Below are 14,128 nucleotides of genomic sequence, written 5' to 3' on the forward strand. Positions count from 1 at the left end.
GCCGCCCCTGACTTTAACGCAACATTGGCAGTGATAACAGACATTTAGGCACGCGGATCCCATAGCATCCCAGCACACCTCTGGGGGAAAAAACACCTGCCCTTGAAATAGAGTGTGTTTCCGCCCCCCAAATTCCTTGGAACGTGTCTGGGGGCTTTTCCTCTGATAGCTCCTGTGTGGAGAACATATAGTGTCCGGAGGAGCTTCAGACACCACGCAGCAGCGCGGCTCCAGGCACCAGGGCGTGCCTGGGGCTGCAAGCCGCGCGCCTGCCAGTCACTGTGAGGGCGGCAACCAGGCTGCTTTTGGGCGCGCCTGGGGGAGGTCCCCTGATCCGGATTGGGGGGCAATTCGGCGGCGGTACCCCGAATCCGCGGGACCCGGGACCTCCCCAGTCCCCCGGAAAGCAGCCTCACTGCCCTGCTTGGGGCTGCAAAAAAGCTAGAGCCGCCCCTGCCACGCAGGAGAAGCTTCAGCTGGTGCAAGCGGGTCTCCCGAGTGACATTATCGTTGGGTTTCCCCTTGTTCTGACCGAGGCAGGTGTGACGGGGGTGGCAGGAGTGGGGAGGCCACAGCTGCTTGTGGCTGCGCTATGCGGCTTCACACGTGCTAAGGCCCCGCTACCTGGCGAAGGGCGGCAGTTGTTTCCCCCTTGGCGGGCTCCGCTCCGAAGCTCTCTAACGGGCTGAGCCCGGAGAGGGGGACCCCCGAGCTCCCTGAAGGGGACAGTGGCGCTGAACTGTGACAGACCCAGGCGGAGGAAGCCGCAGGAAGGGAGGGGGAGGAGGAACCGTGAAGCCTGAAGGGGCAGCAAGAAATGGAGGGAAGGAGGGGGCAGGGCGCGAGAAGTTGGGGCGAAAGAAGGGCGGGAGGAGCCAGCTGCGGGAACCGGGGTGAGTGACTACGGGGGGAGCCAGCCCAGGGATGAGCAGAGCTCCCCGCCCAGCCTGCGCGCCGCCCGGGGAGCGGAGGAGGCGCACGAGAAGGCGGTGCCTTGCGGAGGAAGTTTGAGCTCCGACTGAAGAGGAGGGAGAGAGAAAAACACCCCCCTGATCCGAAGCGGCTAGCCCGGCTGAGCGGCTCTTGCGAACAGGCGCGTAGCTTTCCGACGCCAGCCGCCTCTCCTGCAGACCGGCCCCGGGAGCGCTCGGAGCCGCTCTTGCCCTCCCACAGTCCGTGTTCGGCGCTGTAGCCCCTGCCCGCGCCATGGGCGGCTCTGCCTCCAGCCAGCTGGACGAGAGCAAATGCAGCTACATCCGAGGTACCATACGGCGCTGCTGCCTGCCGGCCCGCATACAGTCGGTACAAGTTAGGCAGGGGGACGCGGCGATTCGTGGGCGGTTCTGAAGTTGCAAAGTATTTGGCGGTTGCCTGCTCCCTGAGACCCAGTGACAGGAGGCAGGCAGCGGCCACCACCATGTTTGCATCTGAATTTTAATCCGGGAGGGAGGAGAAGGGGAGGGGGAGAAGCTGGCTGCTTTGCGGAGAAAGGATGCTGCTTAAAAGTCTAGCGGTGTTCGGTATTTGCAGAAAGTGAAGGCAGCGGGCAGACAGGACAGTGACCACTGGAGAGATCTGAGAGGTAGGCAGGAGAAATTGATACTTCTGGGTAACTTATTGTAATGAGCACCGACCCTGCTGTATCTGCCGGCCAACGGATCAGGCAAAGCCTGTTCTCAGGAGCCTCCAGGACCAGATGTGCAGAAAGCAGCACAGCTAGAACGGCAGGTTCACTGCGTGACAGAGTGTCTCCCAGACCTTTCTGCCTGGCAATGGGACAGGGGACTGAATGGGTGTGTTTGTGTGCTAGTGCCCTTTTACAGAGGGACTCCCAGTAAACTAGAGTCCCGGCCTGAAGTTAGTGTATAAATTAGGCAAACTCGGCAAGGGAGAGCAAAGGAGAGCAGGAAACTTACCCGATGGAGGCAAATATTTGTTTTTGGAAAGTAAATACATCTGCTTGCATCGCCCTCTCCAGATGGAGGCTTTTCAATTTTAGGGGTAACCCGGTAAAACCGGGCAGTTGAGACTGGATAATTGTGAATCATACATTGAAAGCATGTGAACTATACCATCTTGCCATTGTTGAAAATACCTTTCATGCTGTCTGGGTCCCATTAAAGTTGTGGGACTTCAGCAAAGCATTTAACCATGTGATGAATTGAGGAACAGGGGCAGATCACTTCAGAGAGGGCCAACATAATTCAAAGCAAACAATTTTTCACATGCCAATAATAATGCTTTTTTACTCTTAATGATTGGCCATGCTTTGCCTAAAAATAAACACATGAAATCAGAGAGGGTCAAAATGCCCTGAAACTGGAAAGAGTGTTCACCTGATGTCCATACTTCAACTCTGTGGTCCTATAAATGGCACTATCAGCTTTGTATGCTGGCTCTAAGAGCCCAATTTTGCAAAGTCCTTTGAAGCCAATAAAGTTTCCTCTGGGTTTTGGATTAGATAGATAATCCAGAAAGGATTTGAGTTACCCAGACCAGTAAGGGGTTCTGTCACCACCTACTTTGTAATGTTGGATGCCTTAATACTATGCCTATGTGGCTCAGAGCTCTGACATCAGTAGCCAGCCTACAAGCAAAAAGGGGTCAGCTCTGCCTTCCACCAACCTAATTATTCCTTGCAGAATGACTTCTACAACCCCTTTTCTGGTCCAGAGTTCCCCCAAATCTGTTTCTCTGAGTTCTTAATGACCAGACATTCAGACTTTTCCACTTCGGCTCATCATCCCTCACGGAATGAAACCTCTCCCCACCTATCAATCCACTTTGGCAAACACACTCCCCACAGTTTGCACAACAGAAGTCAGTTTGGGGTAAAATAAAAGTTTGTTTAATAGAGAAATCATAGACTCAAAGGTGAAACAGTAAGGAAAAGCAAACAGACAAGTTACACAGAAAATAAACATAAAGATGCAATCTCAGGCTTTACACTTCTATATTATATAAATTCCCCTTTCACCTTTCAGACTATGGTAATTTGTGTTTATACAGAGCAGGCAAAACTCCCTCCTTCCTTAGTTATCCAAGACTGGGATTTTCTTTTCAATTTCAATGTCTTTCAATTAACTTTAATAGTCCACTATTGTCTTCCCTTGTGTTGTGCCATAATAGGTTGTTGGAAGGGAAGCAACTAGCCTGTGAGATGTCCCTCCCTGCCTGATTACTTCCCCACACTGAAGTGATAGGCAGTTGCACCCAAGTGACCATTAGTGTTCTACGCAAACGGCTACTCTACACTAGAAGCACTACATGGGTGCTCTATCTTGACAGGAGAGAGCTCTCTGGTGGGCATAATAAATCCACTCTGTGAGAGGCAGTAGCTGTTCACACCTGCTTTTAAGTTGATGTAACTTATGTTGCTGAGGGGTGACTTATTCACACACCTGAGCAATGTCAGTTATACTGAAGTAAGTGGCTGTGTAGACCTGGCCATTTATGCAAGCATACATTCATAACCATAATCTTTAAACATGTTTCCCAATGACCATCATGTACAGAACATTACAAGTTTTTATTAAAAGACCTTACTTGAGGTATATTTATATACAATAACATTGTATACAACCAGTTGATTCAACTGCTTATTCTTGTTCTCCGCTTAGGGTGTCTGGACCTGGATTGTCACACCTGCTACAAAACTTGTGTTTATATGCTTATTGTTAAAGTGATAAAGAAAATGACAGCTTAATTTTCCAGAATACATATATGTTTGCTTGTAAAGGGAAACAGATAAAAAGATGTCAAACCTTTTGTTACTATCTGTCTAGATATATATATGCTCCCTCACTGTAGTAACAGCTGATGCTTATGCAACCAATTTTATGTCTGAAAATCTGTTTTTGCTAAACAAGATGTGTATAAAAAGATGGTGGTGGAGATCATATAGTCAGTACTGAGATAAAATTTCTATTGAGGCCAGTATGAGTCCTATTGGATCAGGGCCAACTGAGTCGAAACCTTTTTGGTACAAAATGCAGTTTGACTGCTCAGTGATGTTTACTATTTTAGTTGGTGTTCACTGCATTATTTTGTGTGTGGTGTGATCTGTGCTGGAGTAAGAATGTAGAACTGCCACTCCTTTAGGAACCTCATGGAAATGAATGAGGAACTATGTCTTTCATGAGTCTGCCCAAATTAGAAAGATTTAAAATAAATAAATCACTATCAGATGAAGAATGGGCCAAATTGTGGAGTCCACATGAGAGATCTGTATGCTGTTAGTTTCCTTCAGATTGTGGAGGATAGACTCAGCACAGAACAGAACCAGGAGAAACATGTCAATAGGCTCCACCTCCTTGGCTCCCCTTCCTGCCATTCATACAGTGGGGAAGGACAAGATTTGTCCCAGTATAATTTTCAACTTCAAGCCAGTATCTCAGCTTCTTGGTCATTGAAACCTGATGACGAGAGTTGAGAGTCTCTTAAAGGACCAATACCTATTTACTGCAGATACTAAGAAGACTGTTTTATACTAGCCCTTTAGATGCATGAAAGCAAAAACTTTTGCAATTTCCTGCTCTTGGCACTCTTGTCTGTGAGGGGAATGGAGAGAACTATTGCCAGACAGTTAAGAAGTAAATATTTATTTAGACTGTGTCGGGCCATAATCCATTTTCAGTCTGTGTACTGTGATCTGTTGGAAAGGGTCTTTGTGTAACTAAACAGTCCCTGCTTCAAACTCCTGCTATGAATAATGGTTGATTTTTATTTGTTTTAATTTTGGGAAGAAAGCAGCCCACAGTACTACTTTTAGTGGGAGAGGGCAGGAAGATGGAAGAGTGTCTTTAATTCTTGATACCTATTTAGGACCCAGTCCAACAAGTGCACCCCAAACAGTACTCTAGTTGGCTTTGGTGAGGATTTGCAAGATTCAGACCTTGTTATCAATGGCTATCTTTTGGTAGAGGTCATGAGAAAAGTTCTTCTAGAAACCAGAAAGGATGTGACAATGCTTCTCTTTTGAAAAGGGAGGAGGATAAATCAGTGTTTATATTAGAAAGGCAAGCAATTAAAACAATCTTGCTTAATTTTAGAAAGTCAGTTGAATGTTTTCCACAACAAGGGTAATGGAGGGCTTTAGAAATAACAGCAAAGTGAGAAGAGACAGCTGTTTTTCCCCTTTTTTGTTGTTGTTTCTTTTTTGTCAGTAAAACTATATGACAGTAGCATGTGAATTTCTAAACAATAAACCCAAACACTTATTCATGTTACTTCAGTGGAACTATTCACATGAGTAGTCTTGCAGGATCAGGCATAACAATAGTACTTCATGTCTTATTTTATTTAGAAAATGCATTCAGCTACATATCCTAGATTGCATGGGAATAACTTAGAAAGGGGGAAACACTCCATTGGGTAAAGCCCCAGTGTCCGGTGCTCTGTGTAGATGGAGTGTACCATGTTCAATAATTATGAATGTCATTTCCACAACTGCCCAAATTGGTGTTGGGGCTTTAGGCTATGATTCCAGCTTGCAGACCTAATTAGTATCAGCAGCTCTTGACCTTCCATACCAGCCCCATAAATTTCTGTGCAGAGATCAGTTTAGTATTTTGAGATGGTTCATCGGTGCCCTGATGTAGCAACTCCACTCATCTGTCACCCCTACAACTCCTATGTGAGGTTTAACCAGTGCACGGGGCTTTGCCAGACCTTTGCACCAGTAGTGAATTTGGCCCAGAACGGGCAAACGTGCCTGGTGCTCAACAGATAAAAGATGAAATCTCAACTTTGAGGAGTTTACAACCTAAAGACGAAATCCTGAGGTTCTTACTCCATTTTAATTGCATCCCTTTTAAAGTCAGTGGCAATTTGACTAAGTAAAGATTTGTCTACATGGACAGTCAGGAAACTTAATCCAAATTAACTGAAAGTGTAAATTTGAAGTGGATTAGTAAAACTGCATTATACCCTTCTGTGGATACTCTCATTCAGAATTAAAGTGGCCTTAATTTAGTTTACTTAATTCACAGTAAATTAAGATAAACTGAATTAAGACCACTTTAATTCTGAATGAGAGAGTCGTCAGAGGGGTTTAATGCAGTTTTACTAATCCACTTTACATTCACACCTTTAGTTAAATTGGATTAATTTTTCTGAGTGTCTCCATTTAGAGGAGCCCCTAAGTAAAGACTTTGGGATCTGACTCTAAGGGCTTATCTACACTGCTCTGTGTTCAAACGTGGTAATAAGATAACCCCTGTCTCACATTTTTACTTGATATGATGTGTGGTAACGATGAATAAGATATGCAGTGTAATGGTCTGGTGTGGGGGCTCGGCCCTCTCAGGCATAGCTGGGAGCCAGTCCGCCTTGCTACCCGAGTTTGGGTGAGCTGTCGACCTAGCCAGCTGGGGCAGGAAACAGTCAGGGTCTCAGACCCTCAGGCAGGGGCTGAGCAAACAAACAATATATAGGCCCAGGCCCTTGGGCAGGGCGGGGCAATGAGCAGTTCAAGGCTCAGGCCCTTAGGCAGGGGCTGAGCAAACAAACAGTATATAAGCCCAGGCCCTTGGGCAGGGCGGGGCAGCAAGCAGTTCAAAGTCTAGAAGAAAGACCTCCTCAGGCCAGCGAGAGGGGGAGTCTGCCACCACTGGAAGGGTGGCAGGAGGGGACGCAGGCCCTCCCACTCCACTGCGTCCCAGCCTGGGGCCCTAACAGCGGCAGGCAGTCTGCTGCTGTGTCAGTGGGGATCCTGGCTGCAACACACTGACATTGGTTCATGGTCTCCTGGAGCCAGACTAGGGTCGGCTACCCCCGGGCCACTTCCAATCTCCCCCCCACTGGTACCTGTGGATCACCTGCGTCTTCCGCGATGTCCCACACCATGGGCTCCTCCGGATACTGAGCGTTGGGTAAGCGGGTCTGGTCCTTGGGATACTGGACGCGGGGTGGTTCAGGCGGCTCCTCAGGGTACCGGGCGAGAGGAAGGCCCGGCCGGTCCTCCTCAGGGTAGCGAGGATGGGTCAGGCTTGGCCAGTCCTCCTCTGGGTAGCGAGCCCAGGGCCAGCTCGGCCAGTCCTCTTCCGGGTAGTGAGCCCGGGGCCGGCTCGGCCCAGCGGGAGCTAGGGTGCCAGCGTCTGTCTTCTCCAGTGGCCAGCAGTCAACTGAGCGCTGGGGCCGGGCCTTTATACTTCCTGTCCCACCCCTTGACTTCCGGGGGACGGGAACAGGCGGCAGTGGCTCCGCCCACGTCGGCGTCTGTTCTGGCTCGGCCCTCTCAGGCGCGGCTGGGAGCCAGTCTGCCCCGCTACATGCAGTAACATCAAGTGGTTACTTTGCTTACAAATATACACATCTGGTAAATTCCATGGTTCTGGGCTTTGTTTGTTCCTTGTGTATTTGAGGTAGTACTAGAGTATAGCAACTTCCAGGAAGAAGAATATTTTAAGGAGAGTTTGGCTATGTCTACGCTATCACTTTTGTTGGTAAAACTTATGTCGTTCAGAGGCATGAAAAAAACACACCCCTGACTGACGTAAGTTACACAGACAGAATCGCTGGCATGACAGTACTATGTCGATGGGAGATGCTCTCCCACTGACATTGCTACTGCTGCTCATTGCAGGTGCTTTAATTATGTCATCAGGAGAGCTCTTTCATCTCAATTGATTGGACTCTTACAGTTGGTGTGGGTACTTCCACCTTTTCATGTTCTCTGTATGTATAAATGTCTTCTGTCTGTGTGTTTCACTCTATGCATCCGAAGAAGTGAGCTGTAGCCTATGAAAGCTTATGCTGAAATAAATTTGTTAGTCTCTAAGGTGCCACAATTACTCCTGTTCTTCATAAAACCATGAGGGCCTGGATCACCATGCTGAAGTCTGGGTCAGGGAGAGAAGGTCACAAATGTCTAACAAGATGCATATAGAAAAAAAATATATATAGGGCCTTTCATGTGAGGATCTCAGTATTTTGCTTCATGCAGTAATGACTTCACTCACCAGGATTTTGTGAGGGTTAAGTAACAGAAGTGTATAGAGTAGAGTTTTCAATGCCACTTCATAGATCCAGATGTTCAGTTTCCATTTAAAATTGATGAGAATAAGGTATTCTTACAGGGGAACTGGCTCTCTTAAAGGGTTTGGGCTCAGCTACACTTGCCCAACTGTAATCTGACACCCCAGGGAAACAGAATGAGTCCAGGATGAATATGATGGGAGCATGTGAGTCAGAGCCAGGTCTGCAGGGAGATGAAAAGGTCAGCTTGAGTTTGGTGAAGGAGACCCCAGAGAGAGTGGACCTGGAAGGGGATGCTCTGTTAAAGAGCAAGAGGATAGGCAGGAAAGGGTCAGTGAGAAGGCGAGGCTGAGCATATAGGAAAAGACCAGGAAAGAAAAGACAGGGCAGCTTGCAGTACAGGGGTGGATATCCCAGTTGTCTAGGGACACAGAGTTGGGAATCCACAATAGAAGGTGAGTTCCCTTAGGTTGCCGTGTTCTGAGGGGGTACATTTATTCCTATCAACAATGGGGGAAAAGAGACTGATTCCAGCCCAGGAGGACTGAAGCTGAGCCCAAAAGATGGGCTAAGGACTGTTGAAGAAGAGGCAGACCCTAAAAAGAAGAGGGGCTATGTCTGGCAGTTGTCTAGTGTAGAAGATTTATTTTATTTATTCTGTTATTTACATTTCCTTTGGATTAACTCTGGACTGTTGTGATTTAGCCAGATAAGTTGTCTCAGCAGTCTAACTGCTGGGAGCCCCAGAATCACCTGACTGGTAGTGGATGACCTGAAACCAGAGTGTGTTAGTCCCTGGTGCAGGCATCCAAAGCCCCTAGGTGATTTTGAAAATCTCTCTCCAAAGGAATATTTTTCTCACTGAAAAGTAGTAATCTCTGGGCTGAAAAGCAGCATCTGTATAATAGCATACAGCAACACTTGATAGTGGGTTAGGGCTGTGTGTCACAGCCAATTATGACTGCAGGTGGAACGTATGTGTGCACGTGTATTGCCCTATTTTGAATTTGGACAAGATAACAAGGTTAACACCAGTGTTAATCTTACAAAAAGAGGCATAGGATCCTTAATGAACACAACCATCTAAAACATGGCACCTCCAGCAGCACAGTGTCTATTGATGTGTTAGATCAGTACTGACTCAGAAGGAAGAATGCAACACCGCTGAGCTGCCAACACCACTTCCTGTACACATGTATACTTAAGAGATTATATGAACTGAGAGTGGAATTAGGTATTTATCTCTCTTCACTAACCTGTTCACTTCGATATTTTTAAGGGTTTTAGGGCTTTAATACTGTAAGATTTTGTTGAAAATATGTAGTTGCAGCCTCTGTGTAAAGGCTTTGTCCATTTTGTTGTTTCTTAAACTCTGTATTTTTGGGCCTTTCTTTGTTAGTAGCTCACTGGGGTCCTGACTTCCCCTTACCTTGTAGAATGTTGGAGATCTACAGGTTTCCTTGAAATCCAGCTCCCCCATACCTCACACTGCTCTGCTGAGTTTGGGCACTACCATGGCTTGCAGTCTTGGGAATTGGTAGGGTTTTCTTGTTACTTCCACACAGGAAGGGGGTATTTAATTTACTATAGGTTTAAAAGAGTTGATTTTTTAAAATTCAATAAAGCTTTAAGTTTCCCAGGATGTCAAAATGACAAATATATAAGAAATGTAAATGCTAAGGGCTTGATCTAAAACCTGCCGAAGTTAAAGTCGTTCTATTGACTTCAGTGGATCTTGGATCAAGCCCTAAAAGAAGGAATTGCAGATTGTTGTCAACAAGCTGGAGGTTGTTTAGAAAAGGGTGACAATGATAAGTAGGAGGCTGGAGGGATTGATTTATGTGGAAAAACTGTAACATTTTATAAATCTAACGTGACTAAGCATGAACTAAATTTGTAGTGGTAGCTGGGTGTGTGTAACATAATTTGTCTAATAGTGCGTGCAACACCCAACAGGGAAAGGCATTATTTGGGGTGGTACTAGGGAGTATAACTAGAAGTAATGTAGTGATATTAAGGAAAAATTTCTTGATAGCAAGATCTAATAGACCATGCCATAGATTTCAAAGGAAAGTATCAGAAGCCTTATTGTTTGAGAATTTAATATTAACAAGGAAAAAATACTTGTGTCATGTCTAGGAAACAATTCTACATAGCTGGAGGATGCACAAGATGACCGGGCAAGTCTTACCAGTTTCCCAATTTAGAGTTAATGGGCCGAATTCTGCTCAGTAATCCATATGCAGCTTTATAGGGCCAGATTTTTGAAAGGGTTTAAGAGCAGACTTCAAGTACCCAGCACCTATAATTGGGGCTAGACTTTCAAAGTAGTTCAGCACCCAGAGCTGACTCTAAATGTGAGCTGAGCTCTTCTTAAAATTTACCACCAATTGTTGGTACCAGCAGAGCTGGTAAAAAATGACAGATGATCATTTTTATGAAACGTTTTGCAAAACACTTTTTTATGTGTTTTTAAAAAAGAATTTTTTTAAACAGCTCTAGTGCTAAGCCCTTCTGAAAATTCTGTCCATGGAATGAAGTGGGGATGCACAGCTGTAACTGAGTAGAATCTGGCATGAAGTAATGAACTAGACAGAATACCACATTTTTGACTCTTCACTATCAAATCTTCCCTATAATGCTAATTATCTTTCCGCTGTGAAAACTATTAGTTATTTCTGTTTGTAATGGGCTCCTAGTAATTTTTTTTGTCTATAAGGTTAGTATGTAACTAATAACAGTGTAATTTACAATTGAGGATGCAATTAATCATTTAATGATTAATTAAACGCAATTAACTTCTGAGGGATGTTGGATACCCTCAACTTCCAAATAGAACTATGTTCTGTGTGTGAGGGTTTTAGAGACTAGATGGGGCCTATTTTCCTCTTTACTCACAAGGAAGAAATAGGGAAATCAGTCAGTTATTTATTGAAGGGGGAAAAATAAACAACGAGGAGTCTTTGTGGCACCTTAGAGACTAACAAATTTATTTGGGCATATATTGGACCTGAGTGTAGGGTCACTACAAAAAGCAATTTTCCCTCTGCTGATACTCACACTTTCTTGTCAGCTGTTGGAAATGGGCCACCTGGATTGCATTGGCCTCCTTAGCACTACAAAAGTAATTTTCTGTCCCTTGGTATTCACCCCTTCTTGTCAGCTGTTGAGAATAGGCCACTTCCACCTTAATTGAATTGACTTGTTAGCACTGACCTCCCACTTGGTAAGGCAACTCCCGTCTTTGCATGTTCTGTAATATATATTATGCTTACTGAATTTTTCCCTCCATGCATCTGATGAAGTGGACTTTAGCCCATGAAAGCTTATGCCCAAATAAATTTGTTAGTCTCTGAGGTGCCACAAAGACTCCTCGTTGTTTTTGCTGATACAGACTAACATGGCTACCACTCTGAAACTTATTTATTGAAGTTATACTCTCAAATCCCCCTGGTATCGAGGAGAGAAGTTGGTCCTTGCAACTTGAAGAAAGGCTGCTTTTGCAGGGTGAACACAGGCAGCTGTGGAATTCAGCTGTAAAAAGTGCAGGAGCCAGTTTGAATTTAATCATTAACAGGGACACTGGAGAACTGGAATAGATTATGAAAAATTGGGCCTTTTTGGTGAGAGGGGATTACAGGGTAGCTCTCAGACTGTACATTTGACTTTCTGTTAAACTGTAATACATACTTTCAGTTTCTAACTTGCTGTATGTCTGCAAGTAGAACAGAATTTTGCAAAAGACTGGCAAATTCTGATGAGATTTTTTTCTCTTAATCTGTACAAATTATGCATTGCAGTGTTTAGGGAATCAGTCGTCTTGAATTTTTGGAAGTGAGCTGGGTTGTAACTGAGGATATAGTATAAAATGTGACATATGTGGAACTATGTATATTTATTTCCTATATAGCACTTTTCATCTGTAGCTCTCTCTTTTTCTTTCAGGAAGGTATCAGGAAGATGCACTTGAGTTTGGGCCCTGGGACCCTGCAAAGATATCAGTGTCCAGTGGCAAAGTGTATGCTTTGTTGCACCAAAGCAATCCACATCTTCTCATGTTTATGCAAAAATTAAGCAAAGAACAGTAAAATGCCCATTCTTCTCTGGGAAGAAAAGAGGTGCTAATTTGGAAGTTGCTACAGAGGTTGAGTTTGGAAAATAAAATGGAAGATTTAAAGGAATATTGGATAGGCAGGAGCATCCTAGAAAACACTTGAGCATTGCCTCCTAGGCAATGGATGAGGAAAGAGAAAATATAAACAATGAACCCACAACTGCAGTTGCTGCGTGGGAGTTGCACTGAGTGACTATAGATCTGCACCCAAAGTTCTTAAAATTTCCGGATTAATTTTGTTTTTGAGATTAACCTTCGCTGCTATGTTCTGCTGTATGCTATTTGCTAGGAAGTAAATCCAGGCACAGGGACACATCCAATACTGCCTTACAGGCTAGGCCCCACCAGTAGGCTTCAGACTCAGTAAGAAGTTCTGCATGCTGATTGACTTTGCCAGCAGTCCTGGGGTTATTGTATATAGATGTATGGTGGTGTCACAGGGTGGCTGGCCCCTTTAAATGAAGCAGGTCCATCACCCCTGTGCCAGAACAGGTGCTCCCAGTTTGGCCAGTTAAGATGGTGGGCCAGCATCTGGGGCTATAAAGAGCCAGACTGTCAATAAGGTTGGTGGGATAAGAGTGGGAATGGGTTGCTTGGGAGTGGCTGCCAGTCTTCCCCTATCTCTGGGAGGGAAGGTAGTGGGAAAAGGGCCTCTTGGGAGAATGAGCATTGTTAAAAGGGCATGGAAGAATCCTGCAGTGAGCTCTGAAACAGGAAGGACTGGGAGAGACAAGGGGGGAAATACTGTGGGACCTGTAGCTCAGGGTGGGCTGAGGAACTGTGTTTGTGATTTGCCTATGTTTAGAAAATACAATAATGCCTCAAAAGAGAATTTGGGTGTGGCAGTAGGTGCTTTGTGGGCTGCGGACAAGTCTGTGCCTTATGCATGGCTTAAAGGGATATATCCTTACATGCTGCATTTTCTGAAACTTTGGCTGTAGGCAGATATCCTGCAAACTAGTGGCCATCTTGCAACTTGTCTTTGTAAAATTTGTGGCATGGGAGCTCAGTGGAAGAATCTGTAATCCAGTTTCTAACTTTCTTTAAGAGTATTTCTAACTGATATTTTACAAAGTACATAAAGCTTACATAATATGTGGAGGTTACAGTATTTAAACATAGTAGTAGTATTATAAGAGAATGGGTGTACGGTGCTTTGCAGGCTTCTGTGAAGATAGGGTTCCTGCCCACAGGAGTTTACAGTCTGTATAAATAGCATAATAGTACACAATGCTTTAGCCGTTCACCAAATGAGGTAGATGTAAATGAGCCAAAGATTGAAGCATAACTGCATGATTATGCTAATACTATATTACAATACATAAACCATATGGACAAAGTTCTTCTCTTGGATACACTGATAGATCCTTTGAAGTCAGTAGGATTCTATACTGGAGGAGAATTCAACCCTGTGATAATGTTAGCTGATGTTATGGATAACCAAGACGCCGGATCAACTTGAGCTCACAGCTACACTGGTGCAACCCCTTTGGCTTCAAATGACATTAACAACAAGATGGCTGTCTTCAGTTCAGAAGTGTCAGTTACTTAAACCATGTTTCAGTATATTCATGGTGAGAAATGTTTCTGGCCACTTACGTTTTCAGATTGTTGCTTGGAGCAAAATGGGTGCAGTTTTCCTTAAACACTACTTCACTTAAGTTAAAGATAAGTTTGAGAGGAGGGTAATTAAATGATTCATACCTTTGCTGCTGCTATTTGGCTAGAGACTGCTTTATGTAAGGCGGAGTTAAGCATTGGTTACTATTGGGAAGACTTTACTGTCTATAGAGCAAGATTGTAAACTTTCATTTTTAAAAAAATCATTCAACTGAAAACATGAACAATTGAGGGAAGGCCCTAAAAGTGGATTCTGTAATATTCTTGTACCCGACTTTCCCAGTGTCTCTTCCAGGGTCATAAGTGGCTCTGGAATTGGTCTTGAGTGAGTGGAACTCGGCTACATCCATAACCTTAGCACCGGTTACCAGAGAAAGAGTGTTTATCACTGGGTAGAAGAAGAGAATGGTATATGTT

At 44.8% G+C, this 14,128-nt stretch overlaps 1 protein-coding gene across 1 annotated transcript in view; it reads left to right on the top strand.

The window, feature by feature from the left end:
- The first annotated feature begins 274 nt into the window (after nt 1–274).
- Nucleotides 275–14,128, top strand: part of NIBAN1 (niban apoptosis regulator 1) — a 113,949-nt gene continuing 100,095 nt past the window's right edge. Inside the window, exon 1 of the mRNA XM_032783462.2 lies at nt 275–1,261. Within this exon, the coding sequence (XP_032639353.1) occupies nt 1,207–1,261 (55 nt within the window). The 5' untranslated portion in view covers nt 275–1,206. The remainder of the gene's footprint in view (nt 1,262–14,128) is intronic.

This window comes from Chelonoidis abingdonii, chromosome 7 (genome assembly GCF_003597395.2).
Source record: "Chelonoidis abingdonii isolate Lonesome George chromosome 7, CheloAbing_2.0, whole genome shotgun sequence".
Taxonomy (NCBI): domain Eukaryota; kingdom Metazoa; phylum Chordata; order Testudines; family Testudinidae; genus Chelonoidis; species Chelonoidis abingdonii.